Genomic DNA, 17,638 nt, shown 5'->3' with positions numbered 1-17,638 from the left:
CTGCTGACAGTGCTGTGGGTCAGACCGGGCCGGGCTTAGCCGGGCAGGTGTTCAGTTCGTCTGGTGGTTGGTGCTGGCTGGTGGCAGGCCTCTGTCCCTGCACCTGTGCCTCGTCCTTAGGGAGCTGGGCTTCCTCCCAGGTGCCCTCAGGGTTCTGCCCCCTCCCCCCACAGTGTCCTCACATTCTGTGGGTCAGAGCAAGGCACAAGGTCATCCAAGGTCGGAGAGGGGGAGACGCACTGCCGGGCACGTTGCAGCGGGCCGGCGTGCAGCCCTGGGAAGGAGCGTGGCCACCTCCTGCAGTCTCCCATGGGGTTTGGTGACCTGAGGGAGGGCAGCTGGGGGATCTGGGAGCTCTGGAGTCGGGGCTCGTGGGTGGGCGAATGGCCCCGACAATTCACAGCGGTCACCAGCACGAGGGCCTCCTGTGCGCCGGGCGCTGTGCTGGGTGCCCGAGAGGCTAAGGGGTTTGGGACAAGGGCTGGCGGTCTAGCTGGCCAGAAAGGCGTGTCTGTAGAAATGTGAATTCCAGCCCAGGCAGCTTGTAGGAAGTACTGTGTGGCCCCAGACTCAGCCTCCTGCCTGGTCTCCCTGACTCTGGACTTGCTCTCCCCAATCCCTCCTCCTCTGTGTGGCCATAGGGGATTGGATGGAGCATTTAAATCCTCAGGTGCCTGCAAAAACCACAAAGTACTGCCCCACCTGCCTCCTGGCCTTCCTGCTCTATCTGGCCTTGGTGCTCTGGCGGCCCACCCTCCCGCAGCCCCAGAGATTCTCCCCACCTTCTGTCCATTTCTCTTTCTAGAGCCGGCTCCGAGGTCCCCTTCTCCAGGAAGCCCTCCCTGTTTGCCAAACACAAGTGGGCTGAACTTCCTTTTAGTTCCCCTAGCGCGTCTCCTATATGTGACACCATGGGCTGTGTTGAAATGTGGGCTTATGGGCAGGGCCACGGGGTTTATGGGAACGGGGTGTTTATTTCTGTATTTCCAGGCGTGCACATAGTAGCTGCTCAAGAGAATGTTGTTAAATAAGATGGAGCCTAAGGGGACTTGAGTCTAGAGGGATTTGGGGATGATATAGAGACTTCCTTGCCTCTCAGGGGGCTCATGCAGGGGAGGGCCTGTGCACTGGGGACCTCGCAGTCCTCATGGAGGGACTAGCCTCTGCGCCTGGTGGTTTCAGCCTCTGCCTGCTAGACTCAGGGTCCCAGTCTGGGATTCTTCAGCATCCCTAAGTTTCCTGATCCCTGAGTGTGCAGCGTGCTTGCTCACCACAGTGGGACCCTCGGGTAATCTGCACCCTTGGACTTCAAAGCTTCCCATTCAGCGGCTCCAGAAGACCCCATTTTCTGCTGAACTGTTCTGCCTATTAACTGCTCCCATGATTTAAATTCCCCCCAAAACGGCATTAAAGGGGTGGTTTAACTGAAGGTGGCCGCTTGCTGCCGATCCTGTGCAGACATTTAGAAATCCACACACGCACTTGTCGTTTGTAATTAGAGGGACAGAGAATCTGTTAAAACGGGATTTACATTTTTACAAAAAGCCCTTCAACAGGGCAATTTGGGGTTCCCTTCATCGTGACCTCACCACACTGTGTTCTGAGCGACCTACTGACAGCTCTCTCTCTCTGTTCTCATTTGCAGGATGATGATGGGTCGCTTCGGTAAGTACCTGTGGGGGTGGGGGGCCCAAGGTCACGGGCACTTTGAGGCTGTGGCAGGAAGCTCCCGGATGCGTGGATACGCGCTGTCACATGGGGGTCAGGGCCTGCAGGACCCCGTGGGGTCTCCTGTAGCTCCCCCTGGGGTCTGTCTGCTTCTCCGACCTGCCACAGGCGGCGGGGGTGGGGAGAAGAAGAGCGTAGTGGGGGTGGGTGGGTGGTTATTCCCGTTAGTTTCGGTGACTGTTCCCAAAGAGCTGTTCCCGACCCTGTGCCAAGCAGCATGACCCCATCTTCATCTCAGCAAGGGGTAGCAGATCACAGGACAGCTTGGGGCCGCACTTAAACCCTCGGGGTGGGGAGTGTGTTGTCCCGTCCCGTACCCCACCCCCGCTCTCTGCCGCAGCCAGAGGCCATGTGAGTGAAACTCATTGCTTTGGGGGATATTTCAAAACAGAAAGCCCTCCACCCCCAAATACCACCTTCTGCAGTGAGCACGGCTGTTAGCAGGGGAAGTGGAAGCCAAGTAGAAGTTTTCCTGTGTGCCCTTCGAGCCTGCCCGGCTGGAGCTGGTCCTGCAGCTCTTGGGGGGAGGGGTGCCACCCCGGAGTCAGCCACGGGCCTGGCCACAGGGCCCCGTTCCCTCACGGGTATCACGGGAACCCGTGGCACGCCACTGTTGCTTGGTTGTGAAGAGGGGACGTGGCTCCCGGTGATGTCCTCAAACTTCCTGCAGTAGCCCGAAGGCCGCGCTGGGCAAATTCACCATCTTCACAGTTTTTAAGTAGCAATCCAGTCCTTTTCACGTGTCTTTGTTATTTTTAAAGAAAGGGAGAGAAAAGGCAGTGGGGAGTGGGGCCGGCATGGGCTCCCGGAGAGGACAAGGCGTCAGGCCCTGTGCCTGAGGGGGGCCATCAGAGCATCATTAAGTGTCTTTGATTTGCTGGGCGGTGTCCCGTCCCTGTTTGGCACAGGCCTAGTTCGAGGTTTGGGGGACCCGGGGAGCGTCCGTTCCGCGGGGGGCTGTGTGCCGCTTCGAGGGGGCAGGAGCTGGGCCGAGAAGCCCCTGCGGCCCTGCGAACAGTGCATTAGGGTCTGGGGTACAGGGTGGCAACTCGCTGGGAAACAGCCCGGTGTCACAGTATGAAAAATGGATTCAGCCACTCTGCTGGCGAGCACAGGAGACGCGTGAGCCTTTGGGGCCATGGAACCACGAGACGCCGGTGAATGTTGTTATGTTATAGGCTCACCCTGCTTAGGAAACGTGAGCAGGCTATTAGCGGGTGACAGGTGGTGAGTTCCGCCCCCGGCTTCTGCTGGCGCAAGCGCCGAGGTCCCCTGGGTACCCAGACCGGCAGCCTCTGCCGCAGCTGGGCCTCTGCTGGCCCTTCTCCCATGAAACCCTCCGGGGCCCCTGCAGCCCCTTGCCCACCGAGGTTGGACCTCCTTTCTGCCCCCACCCCCCCCGGATCCTGGTCCCCAGCTTGCCCCTTGAGTTGGGGGTCAGGCTTCTCCTAAGGCACCCCTTTAACCCTTCACTTCTCCTTACTGTCCATCTTGGCTTAAGCTCAAGCCACAGCCCTGGAGGTGGCCTCCCAGCCCTTCAGATCCCCCCTTTGCTTGCCCCTCGCCTCCTCCCCTGTTCATCCAAGAGCACCCCAGGATGCCCCCTCTAGCTCTTGCCCTTGCAGTGCCCTCTGCTCGGAATGCTCTCCCTCTGGATTCCCCCATGGCTCACTCTTCAGCTCCTTCTCAGGTGGCCTTCCCTGACTGCCCTGCCTCCGCCCAGCCTGTCTCTTTACTTCACTCGCCGGTGCTCATGGGGAGCTGCCTGGCAGACTCGGGGTGCTGGGACAGTCTGGGGACCCTCGGCCCCTCACCCATGGCTTCTTGACTGTAAGCATCCTGTGGGCTGGAGCTGTGTCTTCCTCAGCGTGCATCCCCCGCAGCTGCCAGCCCTGGGCCGCAGACATTCTAGGCGCTTCCACAATACCAGGTGGACCTTCCTTGGCTCATGTCTGCCTCCTGGGTTTGGCAGGGGGTCCTGTTCTGTGCTCATTTCTCACCTGAGCACTCTGAGCTCGGGAGGGAGGGCTTGCCCTGCCCCCTCCAGAAGCCCCCCTTCCCTGAGTCATCCCTGTCCTGGCTGAGGTGGGCTGGGAGGCCCATCTCCCCAGAGGAGCTGGGCGCTGCTGCCTGGTCTCCATGGCAACGGGCTTGCTGGATGCATCTGCATCTCCTCCGCGGGCGGCCCCTCCCCTGCCCTGGGCTTCCGGACAGGGGAGAAGTGGGGAGAAGCTCTCCTCCTTCACTCCCCATCTCCTCCTCGGGTCTCCCCCTTTTCTGCCAGCAGAGCTTGTGCCCCCACCGCAGCCTGACTGGGCCACCACCCTCGGGGCCTCCTCGCCCTGCGGGACGCAGTCGCTCTGAGCCTCCCTCACAGGCCACACGGCCTGCAACCCTCCCTGTCTTTCCTGTGCTTCTCTTGGTGCTTTCTGCTCCCTCGGTCTGGAACGCCCTTCCTCCCCTTCGTGTTCCAGCAAACCCCGGCTCAGCCTCACGTGATGCCTCCCTCCGTCCCCTGGCCCTTTGTCCATGGGCCCCGGACTTGTGGGTACCTCCAGGGACCAGGCTGCCAACATGAACGAGAGAAGTGGCTAGAACCCTAGTGGTCTTCTGCCCCTTGGCCTCTGTGTGGGGTGGCGGTGGGCAGACTGGGGGAGCCCGCACCCCCACTTCCATGGGCGGCGCGTTGATGCCAGGCAGGCAGGGATGCGGGCTCAGTGTTGCCACACTTCCAGTTCCTGCAGACAAGCCAGAAATTCCAATTTATATTTTAAAAATGTGAAACAAAACCACTTTATTTGGACTGAAGTTCCCACCTGTGAGGGTTGCGCTTGGGCAGACACTGGCCCGTCCCGGCTGACTCAGCCCCTTTCTGTGTCCTTTCTGGCTTGTTTTGGCTACCTGTCCTCTTTTTTGCTACCTCAGTTTACCCATCTGCCTCCACCCAGCCTGTGTCCCTCCCCGTTTGTCCCTGTGACTGTCCCCAGAGTCTCCAGAGACACATTAGGGAGGGCTGGAGTCAGAGGGCATCGAACGAACTGAGCCCGAGCCCCAGCGCCACGCTTGCCAGGCGGTGGGCTTGTCCCCTGATGCACCATGTGTTTCATTCTAACACCAACCGTGAGCTGGGGACTCTTTACTCCCATTTTACTGAGGAGGAAACAGGGTTAGGGAAGGAAGCAAGTGGCCTGAAGTCCCGGCACTTTGAAGGCGGGCGACCGGGAGCTATTTTAATTCCCGAGGCCAGGCTTACCGCAGGGGTGCGGCAGAAGCTGGCTGGGCGATGCTGCTCCTGAGCCCTGGCTGCAGGTAAGGGCGGCACAGGGGCGGCAGGCCTCCACACCCTCCCGTGGCTCCCCTGCACGCCTTCGCTCTGTGAGCCCAGCGGTGGCCCAGCTAAATATACCCGGCTGACGTCAAGCTCTCTTCTGTTCCCAGGGTTTTTCTCAAGCTGCATTTAAAGTTTGTATTTTGCTTTGTAAAGATTTAGCTTCCCCCCCCTCCCCCTTAGTAGGCTGTCATATTGACTGGGATCTGACTTAAACGATTGTAAAAATAATTTACAGCTGCCTTGGTAGAAAAGCTGGAGGAGGGGCACTCTGTGGGGTCGGGCCTTTTGGTTGCTGTTGGCTTTTAGGAGAAGGAAGCTGGGCGGTCCTCCCCCCTGAACACACGCACCCCCACGTGCGTGTGTATGCATGCCGTACACACACACACACGTCACCTGCATGCATGGGTGCATATATGCACACACTGTACACGCGCATGCATGCCTACCCCCATGCACGCGTGCATACGCACCGTGTGTACCATGCACGCACGCATGCGCACGCATGCCCCCACATGCGTGTGCATATACACACCACACGTGCTCGCACACACACAGCCCTTCCACCTCCCCCTTCCTCTTTGCCTCCCACCTTCCCTCTCCCCAACCCCAAGGCCAAGGAGGATGCTGCCTGGGCTGGGCTGGGGCTGTGAGTTGCCTCCCCACACACTAGACCTTGGACACCGAGGGCCTTCCTTTTGGGCCAGGCTGGGGGGAAGGGCTGGGACGCTTCCTCCAGGAGACCTGGTTCTCTGGCTTACTTGGGTATCAGGCCATCTTCTCTCTGATTTCTCCTTCCTTCTCCCTCTCCATGGGCCAGGCCGGGCAGTCCTGAAGCAGGCCCTGGGTCAGCTCTGGTTCTGGGCTCTCGACCATCTCCAGAGAGGCAGTGGAGGCTTCCTACCCCCACCCCACCCAATCTGGCTGGACTCCCCAGCCCCCAGAATTCCATGCTGGGGTTTGCCCTCAAGCCCCTGCTAGTAATAGTGGGTCTGTCTGCTGGCTGAGGTCCTTGGAGCATATGTTGCCACCAACACCTTGGGGGGACAGCTGGCTCCTGGAAGACAGAAGTCAGGGCCCCGGGGCCTTCCAGATGCCCTCCTCCCTTTCCCTCTCTACCCCGCCAGTGACTCCCCATAGGTCTGCCTCCACTCTGACGCCTCAGTCTTCCTGCCTGGACTCTGGGCTGCAGCAGGCTTCTGTCCTGCCTCCATGAGGCCCCATCACGGCAACAACAGCCTAGAACCAGGCACCCGGCTCCTTCTTAGCCACTGAGAGCCTTGTTGACCCGGCTTCCGGTGGCCTCACGTTGGAAAGGGAAGGCATTGATTCTGTGTTGATTTGGAGCGCATGGCGGGGTCCTCGAGTAGCAGAGTGGGTTGGGGCTCACCGGGAAGAAGGAGGCTGGGTGGGACACGACGGAACAGGCCGCCTCAGGCCCTGTAGGTGCTCCCACAGAGGGGGACACCCCTGGAAGGATTGCTGGAGAGAGATTCTGGGGCAGGGTTTCCTGGTTTGTTCATTCGTTCTGAGGCAGTGGAGGGAACAAGCGAGACAGGGGTTTCAGCCAGCACGGAGCTGAGAGACCAGCAGCTACTGTCCAGCAGATGCGTGATAATAAGATGTACTCTCAAGTAGTGATTAAGTGCTTTGAGAAGTGTACTAGGGCCAGAGGACAGGTAGCAGGCGTGGGGCACTCTTCTAGATGTGGATGGTCATGGAAGGCCCTTCAAAGGAGGTGACATCTGAGAGCAAGCTGGAGGAAGTGTGGCAGGTGAACAGCAGGTGCAAAGGCCCTGTGGTGGGTGTGTGATGGAGGAGAAGCCGGGGAGCCGGTTGGTGGAGTGAAGTCAGGGAGGGTGCATGTGTTGGGGGGGTGACTGCACCCACTGGATCCCATGGGTCACGGGAGAGGGAATGAATTTTATTCTAGGAGTGATGAGAAGCGGTTGGAGAGTTTTGGTGGGGGCAGGGGTAGGGAGGGGCAAGAACTGATCCAGTCTACAGTGTTCCTGCTAGGAGAAGGGATCAGAGGGCCGGGAGTGGAGGAGGGAGGTCAGCCAAAGCAGGAGGTGGCAGCCGCTGAGGGCTGTGGGGCTGGTGTGGGGCTGGCAGCCGTGCCGATCAGGAGACATGCTCGGAGGCACCAGCGAGATTTACTGGTACGCAAGGAGTGTGGGGAAGGAGAGAGGCGGGCAAGGGGTGCCTCATGTCGAGGACGTCCTGGGCGGGTGTCCGAGTGCCACCTGTGAATTTCACATTACAGGATAGAAACGGGGTGGGGGGGGACCTAGAAGCATCTTTTCCTTGATTTTGCTCTTCGACCCCACCTGCCCTTGGGTTCTGGCGGGAATGAAGAGGATTCTAGGTGGGTGGGGAGCGTAGGGGCGGGACATCCCCGGAGGTCAGGAGCTGCCTGGTCCCCGGGACGGGTGGGGACATTTCCATAAACCCTGCCTGTGCCTCTCCACTTGCCCACGCAGAGCGGGACGCCTTCGACACCCTCTTTGACCACGCCCCAGACAAGCTCAGCGTGGTGAAGAAGGTAAGCTCCGGGCTGGGCTGCTTCCCTCTGTGTCCAGGCTTCTGTCTACAGCATGCACTCCATGCCGGGAAGAAGGTGGGAACATGTTTGAAATCTCTGAAACGTTTGCCACATGGATTGAAGTGTAATTATAGTCAAAAACGTAACTACAGTGCATAAAATTAGCACCTTTTAACTCAACATCTCTGCTCCCTGGGTATCTTCCTGCCCACCCGCCCGCTTCTGTTGAGTGAATTAGCCAGCCCAGGCACCACCGTGGCCCTTCATTCCGACTCAAGGCTTTTTCTCAATGTGGAAATGTTTTTAAGTGTGTCAGCCTGCTGGCTCTTGCAGGCCTCATTACCACGAGGCTGTATTCACAACCTGCCCGGTGCATAGGCAGGCCTTTGCCGGCTGAGCTGCTCCGTGCGTGCATTTGGCCCATTTCCCTCCACAAAGGAGCGCAAAGACAGGCCCTTCATTAGCCCAGGCAGCCTACGTGTAGGCGACGGATGGAAACAACAGAAAAAAAAACATGCGAACTGAGGCTGTGGAGTCAGGGGCTGGGGAATGAGTTTCCAGGGGGATCTGCCAGGAGGGCTTGTTCTTACCCAGAAGGAATCGAGACTCAGCTCTCTGTCTGTGGAGTTATCTGAGCGCCTGCGGACATCTCACTTGGGGAGGCAGTGGGAAGATGGATGGACTTTCCACCTCCCTGTAGAAAATCCAAGGAGCAGTCATTTCTGCCCATGCCCTAGGAGGGAGAGGTCTTTGTCTAGCACAATTGCCCAGAACAGGTTTCCTAATGCAGGACTTCTCAGGACCTTTAATATGCTGGCATGCGTTTGGAATGCTCCAAGAGGGGACTCGGTAGGAAGGATTTTCCAAACTTGTTTGTCAATGGTTTGATCTGTTTGTTTATCTTGTGATTGAGTGTATTAAATTCCCATGGAAACTACTTTTGGAAAATGCTGGTCCAGCCGGGGACAATGAGATTATTAGTTCTTGGAAGCACTTTGCAAAAGGCTAGCAGAACGATCCCGGTGGTCCTTCTGGGGTGGAGCTGTCTTAGCGTCCTTGGGTCACGAGTGACGCACCTCGGGGCCTCTGAGCAGTGCCCCCCAACCCCTACCCCTGCCACATCTGGCTCCCAGGAACCCTGACAGAACCCATCCGTGAATGCACAAGAAGATTCAAATCTCCCCGCCCCCCCACCTATCAACTGTATGACCTGAAGCAGATTATAACTCCTACCTCAGTTTCCCCATCTATCAGGACTGAGGCAGGACCCACCTCTCAGGGGTGCTGTGAGGGTAAAATGTCGTCATGTCCGTGCAAAGGCCCAGCGCACAGTACATTGCGTAGCGTTGGGTAGCCATGGCATGGCATGAGGTCTGTCTTTCAGAGATACGATGTTAATTTATTCTTTGAAAAGACGTATTTTGGGCACTAGGGACGAACAAGACAAAATCCTTTTATCTGCCTGACAGCTTCCTGCTTCCAGCCTGGCCCTTCCACACCCCCACATTGAGAGTTGCTGTGTTGGTGGCTCCTTGTACCCCAGGATAAAAGCAGGGGGACCCTGTCCACCTCTCCAGGGTCACCCGTCCTACCCTCTTCCATCCCATCCACATCCAGATGCCGCCTGAAGATCCCGAAGTGTTTGTGTAGGTGCTCGGGGCCTGGGTGCCTGCCCTACCCGCCCCTCCACTCCCATCTCCCATTTGGCCTGCCCCGCAGCCCCACTCAGATGCTCCCTCCCTCGGCACCCTGCGGGGGAACACACACCACCTCCTCGTGCTCAGCAGACCTCCCCTCCGTGGCACGTCTCACACGCTGGGCCTGGCCCTTGACTTCTCTGTCATCCCCACCAGGTACATATGTGGAGAACTATGCCACGGGCTCTCCAGGTGGGACCCTGTCTTGCCGTCTTCATGTCCGCGGTGCCAGGCAGAGTACCTGGCACGTAGTAGCTGCTCAGTAAATTTGAGTAGCAGGAATAAGGAAAGGCAGTCATGTCGCGGGGTGGGGGTGGGGTGGGGTGTGGCTGCGTCCCCCTGAAGCTGGGTTTGCTGGGGGAGAAAAGTTACAGGCGACAAGTTTTAAACTTTGGCTAGAGAGGAGAGGCCGGTGGCCCTGCTTCCGAGATCAAGCTTACACAGGTCACTGAAGCGGATGAGCGTGGCCCCTCAGGTCAGCCTTCTCTCATTCCAGGTGGCATCTAGGACGCATCTAAAAACCCAGTCATCTCCCCCTGACGGTTTTGTCCTTCTTGAGGAGCTGATTGTTCTTCTACAGGATTGTTAAATATGTACGTGTGCGTGGATGAGCACGTGTGCGCCCGGGTTGGCGGACAGAGATGCACGTTCTTCTCCGACGGGGGTAGATGGAGGCATTGTTCCATTAAAACCAAGGGTCGCTGTGAGAACCCGAGCCTTTTATTTTAGCAAACGGAGGAGGTGACGGGAGCGTCTGACAAAGCCGGTGATGCCCAATGTCCGATCCATCCCGTCGGATGGGAACGGATGAGCGGACTCTCTCACTCACGGCTCCTGTGTCTTTTTGCCTTCACAGTCTCTCATCACGTTTGTGAACAAGCACCTGAACAAGCTGAACTTGGAGGTGACAGAACTGGAGACCCAGGTGAGCAGTGCTCTGGGGTTCGCGTTTTCAGCCAGCTGTCCGATCCCGGGCAGCAGGCGCCATTCTTGTTCGTCTGACGAGGAATGGCCACCTGGCAGTTGGGACGGCAAAGCCCAGCTTTTCTGGCCTTCTCTTGGGCCCTCTGTCTTAATTTCCTGTGGCTGCTGGAACCAGGTCTCACAGACCGAGCGGCTTAAACCACAGACGTTTGCATCCTCACCATCCTGGAGGCTGGAGTCTCAGACCCATGTGGGCAGGGCTGTTGCCTTCTGAGGCTGTGAGGGGGGTCTCTGTGCCAGGCCTCTCCCCCCGCTGCGGGGTTTTGCTGGTGATTCTTGGCTTCTGTTGGGTTGTAGACGCCCTGCTGGGATCCCTGCCTTCATGGTCACGGGACACTCCCCCCGTGTGTGCGTCTGTGTCCAGATTTTCCATTTTAGTAAGGACACTGGTTGTTGGATTAGGGCCCGTCCTGGTGACCTCATCTTAACTCCGTTACTTTCAGTAATGACTTCTTCCATATAAGGTCACATTCACAGGTTCTGCGGGTTAGGACTCCAACACATCTTTTTAGGGGGACACAGCGCAACCCTAACACCCTCTGATGCGTCACACCTCCCCCACTGAAGGGCCTTGGCAGGTGCAAGTCTAGAACGTTCCGTGCCCTCCCCCCCAACCCCGCTTCTGTTCTCCATCACCATGCTTACTGCGCAAATGCTCGCCGAATACCTGTCCAGTGAGTGTGCACAAAATATTTCTTCTGCAGGAATTATATAAAGTATACTCCCCCACTCCACTCAATGCTCATGCAGCATAGTGAAAATATGTTTCAAGCACTCAGCAGGCATCAAACCACAAAATATAATTTTCCCAGGATTAGCTGGGTGCTCGAATTCGGAGTTGTTACAGTTCTTGGTGCAGATTCCTCTAACCCCCAGCTGATCCTTCTTAAACCCCTGGGTGATTGCCTCTGTTCCTGCCTCTTTCTTTGCCTTTTCTCATTTGCTTTTCTAATTAAAAAAGTAATTCAGGTTCATTGTAGAATGTCTGAAAATGCAGATAAGCAAAACAAAAATCATTCCTAATCCCAATGCCCAGAGATAACTGTGCTGAGGGTTTTGTTCCAGACCTTTCCTCCACCTGGCTGGCTAATCACGGACTGCACGGGTCTGTCCTGGAAAGCCGAATGGACCATTTTTAATGAGTATGTTTACTTGTGCATCATTTGTCGCAGTTTATGAACATTGCACACTTAGCCTCTGATACTTGCCGTTCGGTATATTAACAGTCCCGGAGTGTCCTAACCTAAAAGTAACAGGCCTCTCTCCCTCCCCACCGTCTCCCTCCTTCATCCTCTCCAGACCTACCTGACTGCTGTTAATGGTTGGATGTGGGCTCTTCTAGATGTTTTATATGCACAAGTATATTTTGTTAATGACAGTGGATCATACCGTGCAGCTCTTTCCACATGTGTTCTTTCTTATGTAATTTTATCATCGGCATCTTTCTGTTGGAGGCTGTGCGCGTGATTCCATCTCATCCTTTTTCCGTTGCCCGGTCTGTTGGTCTGTCCGTGCTGCTCACCTCTGAGGACTGCCTTCTGTTCCGTCCTGGTGCACTGCGTGAAGCCCGCTCCTCATGATGGGGCGCTTCCCACTCTCGTGGCGGGCGGTGCAGGGGCTCTCTGTACTCAGCTGCTGGTGCCTTTGTCTGCTTCGTCAGGACACATTCCTGGAAGGCAGTGATGCTTTGCGGGCCCAGGAAGGCTTGCCCGCCTGAACGTCCTGGGCCCTGCGAGCCATTGCCGACTCTTACTTCCTGCTTGGCCCACATGCCAGCAGGAGTCGCCAGACACCCTGGACCGAGACTCTGCTCCTCAGTTTGCACTGATCTGGATGTACCCAGTGTCTCCTTTTTTCTCTATCACCACACTTAAAGTAGTATCCTATAAGTGTATTTAACCAGTGGTCCAGCAGAAAAGAGGTATTTTTATAAACAATGTTCATCATCAGGGAGACCTGGGCTCAAAGCACTGCTCGGGTGTGTGTGTGTGTGTGTGTGTGTGTGTGTGTGTGTGTGTGTGTGTGTGTGTGTGTGTGTGTGTGTGTGTGTGTGTGTGTGTGTGTGTGTGTGTGTGTGTGTGTGTGTGTGTGTGTGTGTGTGTGTGTGTGTGTGTGTGTGTGTGTGTGTGTGTGTCCGCGCGTGCGTGTGTCCGCGCGTGCATGCGCGTGCGCGCATTCATGTCTTTTTCCCTCCTTTGTAAAACCGCTTCTATATTCTGGGCAACTTCCTAGCTGTGTGATACCAAGCCAGCTACTCAACTTCTCTGAGCTTCTCTCCTTATGTTGAGGGGGCAGCAGATACAGGGAGGCTTAATGGAGGTTATGCCTGTACAAGCTGGGTATTGATGAAGACAGTGCTGTGGGAGCCATGGGGGCAACCATGGGGGTCTGCGCTAGAGCACACCCCCACCCAGGACTGATGTGTGCTCTCGGGAGTGTGAGCTGGAGGGTCGGTTTGCTGATAAGCCGCTGTGCTCTCCTGGCTCTCAGTCTCCTGGGCGCCCCTCTCCTTCCCATGCCTTCCTCTGCGGTCACCATCTCTCCCACCGCCCCATGCACGAGGGGGCCTGGGCTGCGTTTGGGGATGCCGTGGAAGGGAGCAGAGGCTCCCTACACCTCCCGGGCAGGTGCTGCGGGTGGGATCTTCATTCGTGGACGGCCTGGAAATGGGCCCATGCTGTGGAGAGAGCCGGTTTCTTTGGGCCTGTTGCTGGCGCGGTGTCCGCGGGGGCAGTCCTGCCAGCACGCTCTACCAGAGGGCTGTCCTCGGCAGGCCCGGGAAGGACGGCGTCCCTCTGCCTTGTGCTTTGTGTCTTCGCTCCCCTTCGCCTTTCAACATGGTGATACTGGACACTTGTGATTTGGAATTTTCATCTTTAAATCGGAGGCCTTGGTGGCCTGCCTAGGATGGTGGAGGGAACTGCTATTTTCAGTAAAGTCCTCCTTCGGCTCATCAGTCTCCGGAGCTGCAGGGCTCCTGGGTGCCCAGCCCCTCACGGCTGTCCTGCTGTCCTGCATGGCGCTCTTCTAGACCAGGGGACCACGCCGGCCAAGAGGGCTTCCTTTTAGTGATGGAGGGGTCCTGTCGGCACGCGTCTGCTGTAGGAGCTGCCTGCTATGGGTGGCTGCTGAGCACCTGAAATGTGGCTGGTGTGATTGAGGAACGGAATTTTGTATTTTCGTTAATTTAGACATTTTTTTCAGTTTAAGTGTTTTGGAACTTGGTTATGTAATAGCGTGAATGTACTTAAGACTGAACTGTATGCTTAAAAATGATCAATATGGTACATTTTATGTATGTTTTATCATGACTAAAAAAAAAAAAAAAAGTCAGCATACGCCAGACACAAAAGGATAAATCTTGTGGCAAATTCAGAGAGACAGAGCAGAGTGGTAGGTGCCAGGGGGAGGGGGATGGGGAGTTGGTGTTTAATGGGCACAGAGTTTCGGTTTTGCAAAATGATGTGAGTGCTAGAATTGGATGGTTGGTTGGATGGATGGATGGATGGATGAATGGTTGGTGGCACACAGTATGAATGGACTTCATGCCAGTGACCTGGATATTTAAAAATGGTTAAAATGGTAGACTTCATGTTATATATATTTTACCGCAGGAAAAAGAATAAACCAGCAACATTCAAACAAAAAAATGTCTAATTTCAATAGGTACATGTGGCCAGTGGCGGTCAGGTTGGATGGCACAGTTTGAGACATCTGGAGGCTGGGGTCCTCTCAAGTTCTGGCTGTGCAGCAGACCCCAGCAAGCCTCGGCCCCTCAGAGGTGCCATCTCTGTGCTCCGTGGGGCCTTTACTGGTCTCCATTGCTTTATCTTTAAAGGGAGTAATTGTTCCCTGGCTTATTGGGGGTGGGGGAGGGCTCTCTGCCAAAGAGTGGGGCCTTTTGTTCTAGATTCCTGGTCCCCCTCCTGTGGATGGATGGCGCTGCTGGGCTGGGTGGCAGGGAGAGGGGTCTGGATTGAGGGCTGTAGCCTGCAGGCCTTTCCCTGAGCCAGTGCCGCCCGGTGTTCAGGGCCCAGCCAGGATGGACACGAGAGGCTCATCTAGATGGACAAAGGCTCGTGGTCACCGGGGCTCAAGCAGGGGAAAGTGTCTGGCGCTGTGAGCCTCGCTAGAAAAAGGTGCTCGGACAGCTGACAAAGTGAGCAGGTGGAACAGGGCAGCAGACCCCAAACCAAAGCATAGGGCACCCTGCAGGTCATGCAAGGATGGATCATTCCAGAAGCCGACACTGATGGGGTGCTCACTGTATGCTGGGTCCTCGTGCCAACCCTGAGAGATGGGAGCCAGCGTTACCTCGAGGTCCATAGTGGGGGGAGGGGCCCTGTGGCCAGGCTGCCTGCTTCCAGAGCCGTGGCCCTATCCACGTGGATGCACTCCAACCCCAAACACATGCATGGCCATATCCAGTCCCGAGCGAGATGCTCTACACCCGGGTCCTTCACTTAATTGCAGGTTCATGCCTGAGCGAGGCACGGATTTCATACTTTAAAACATTTTCCTTCTTTGGAATGAATGCAGAACATTCACCACCTCCCTGTACAGCCCGGAAACATCACCACGTGTTTCTCTGTAGTTTGCAGATGGCGTCTACCTGGTTCTGCTCATGGGCCTTCTGGAGGACTACTTCGTCCCCCTGCACAACTTCTACCTGACCCCAGACAGCTTCGACCAGAAGGTATGTGTGTGGTCTCCATCCTCAGAGCAGCCCCGGACGTGCTCGCTAAAGCGCACAGCCTAGACCTGCCCCCGATGTTCTTTTAGGAGTCTAGCTGGAGTCTTCAAAAAAAATAAAGCTGTCCCCAAAACGGTACTGCAATGAGACATAACCCAACCCTCAGTCATAGAAGTAAACCCATCAGTAGTGCCAGACATACCCGAGCACCGTGTGCCGTGTTCTCTTTGGGGTCTTTCCCATGGGATGGTATCAATTTTAATCATGGTGGTCGGATGTTGTAGACTTGCAGATCCTTCCACTGTTGAGGCCATGCATATGTCACCTCTGGTTTTCCCAGCTGCTTCCGATCTCCCCAAGTGCTGTCCTCAGTCGTGGCCCAGAGTCCCGTGGCTCTGACACCACTGTCTCCCTATTCCCCCCAACTCTTGGACGATTAACTTGTTTCTGTTTTTTTTTTTCCCCATTAAAATAATAGGGCATCTTCTCGAGTCTATCTATTGATCGATCTCTCTGTATATCTATCTCCATTCCTGTGGATTGTTTTCTAGGGGAAATTCCCCACATAGGATTGTTGGGGTCAAAGGGCCTAACCTTTGGATTTGAGTTGCTGAGCCCCCCGTGTCCCTGTCTGTGCCCGGGTGTTTGGCCTGCTGCTCAGGGCTCCCCGGAATGCAGCCTGTCCAGACAAGAGTTAGTGCGTTGCCTTTAGAAACTTGGCTTTTGCACTGTCCATGTTGCTTTGGACTCACGGGCATGTCATTGGATTTTCCCAAAGTGCTAGACCCGTGAGTCAGAGAGGCAGACAATGCTAGCAGGTGGTGGCAGCCAGGGAAACATCTGATAACGGGGCCAGTGTTTATCAATCTGCATACTTCTAGCACCTTCCAGGCGGTTCACTGGCGGCCAAATGTTGTTCCTGCCTCGCCTGCTGAGATGGAATCAGAACAGATTAGAGAGGGCCTGGCACGGGTGAGCCAGAGCGAATGGGGAGAGCGCGAGCCAGAGGGGAGCGAGCAGAACTCCGTCAGGAAACAAGGGTGCCTGTGCTATTGTTCTGGAAATGAGAACACAGATAATGTGGGGAAGAGGCTCATGCGTTTCCAGGCCCGACGGGGCTGATTGCAGAAGCATTGTTCGGGGAGAGAGATTTCCTTTGTTCAAATTAATAATGATGCCGGCAGGAACGGTGAATCAAGCCAAGGGGCCGGAACTGGGTTTCTTTTTTTTTTTCCCCCAAGATGAGACTGTGCACATGGCAGGGTAGGGGAGCCTTCTCTCCGGCCCCAGCCTTAATTCCCTTTGCAACAGGGGTGAAAGTTTTTGTGGGTTGCTGCCCTGGCCTTGGAGGTGTGAGAGGCCCGAATGACCGTCTGCCTTCGCTTCGCCTCTGCCCGAGAGCCGTGAAGGAAAGGCTGTTTTAGGGGCAGCGTCCAGCACGCTGGGAGCCCGTTCATGCTCGTGAAGGGGTGGCTCTGCTCAGGGAGGACGCTGGAATTCCAGTGCATTCTTATCCAGCTTCCTGGATTCTCTCCCTGCCCGCCGTGGGGAGTGAGGGTCATCGTGGCAGCTACTGGCAAGTTCTTTGTGAGCTCGTCATATTTATTAGCTCTCGACCGGCTCGTGGGCAGAGACTGGCGTCTCCCCACTGCACGGACCTGAACTCGCTCCAGGCTGGGCCCCACAGCCGAACTCTCAGGCCGTGGTGGCTGCAGGGGACCTCCCACGGGGCATCTCCCCGGGGCGCACACGTTTGCCCCAGTGCTGGGAATCTGCAGCAGCTCTGCGTTTCCCGAGGGAGGGCACAAAGGTTCGGTGAGCGTAATCGGACACGTATCAGGGGCTGCTGTCCCCCAGCGGAGTGATGACCTGTGTTTTTAAAACAATTGCACTAGATTTAAAAAAAAATGAGACCAGACCCCCTAGGTTCCTGCACACAAACACACGGCACCCTTTGAGCTTTCTGAGACATGGATACGACCCGTGGCTTTTGTTTTATGATCTTACTCCATGGGAGCCACTTTGCTGAGTACCTTGTGCCCATCGGTCATCCTTCTGGAAGATTCCACAGCATTCCTCTCTCTGGGGAGTGGAAGGCGTCCCGGAGACTCAGGTTCTTACCGGCAAATGCAAGAAAGGGCTTCACATTCTCCAAGTGCTTTCGCTCCTATCCCCTCATCTGATTCCCTCCCTGGGGACGAGGAAACGGGTCTCAGAAGGGCCGAGAGACAACCCAAGCTCCCACATTCAGCAGGGCAGAGGTGGAAGAGCCCACCCCTATTCTAGAAACTTCTATTCTTCTGTCACCTGGCCAGGTTTTCAAAAATCCCTTGACTTGCGGAGGGAAAGGATTTCAGGGTGTCCTGGCTGTGTGGCTGGCTCCCAGGGGTGGCATGGGGCTTTGGGGCACAGCGTGTGGCCTGGTCCCCTCGGGTCCGGGGAGCTGTTCGCTGCTCTGTGTGCCCTGTCCCAGGGGCCTGGGCTCAGGGGTGGCTTCTCTGCAGGCATGAGGGGTCAGTGGAGGTGAGGGGGTGGCTGGGGCGAGAGCAGGGTGGCGGTGACTTCCCGTCGGGTGGTTTCCTCAGACTGAGAAGGAAGCAGAAGGAAAGCCTTGCACTACGGAGAGGTGGGTCTGGGCGAGAGCTGTTGTTGGTGTGGGGCAG

At 56.3% G+C, this 17,638-nt stretch overlaps 1 protein-coding gene across 3 annotated transcripts in view; it reads left to right on the top strand.

The window, feature by feature from the left end:
• Positions 1-17,638, top strand: part of PARVB (parvin beta) — a 95,156-nt gene that overhangs the window by 71,771 nt on the left and 5,747 nt on the right. For all 3 annotated transcript variants that reach the window (XM_027594988.2, XM_027594989.2, XM_027594990.2), the window contains 4 exons: positions 1,646-1,665; positions 7,540-7,601; positions 10,155-10,223; positions 14,877-14,978. In XM_027594988.2, the coding sequence (XP_027450789.1) occupies positions 1,646-1,665; positions 7,540-7,601; positions 10,155-10,223; positions 14,877-14,978 (253 nt within the window). The remainder of the gene's footprint in view (positions 1-1,645; positions 1,666-7,539; positions 7,602-10,154; positions 10,224-14,876; positions 14,979-17,638) is intronic.

This window comes from Zalophus californianus, chromosome 9 (assembly GCF_009762305.2).
Source record: "Zalophus californianus isolate mZalCal1 chromosome 9, mZalCal1.pri.v2, whole genome shotgun sequence".
NCBI classification, from domain to species: Eukaryota; Metazoa; Chordata; class Mammalia; order Carnivora; family Otariidae; genus Zalophus; species Zalophus californianus.
The sequence above is the reverse complement of the archived record's forward strand: the minus strand, read 5'-3'. Positions and strand labels throughout refer to the sequence as shown.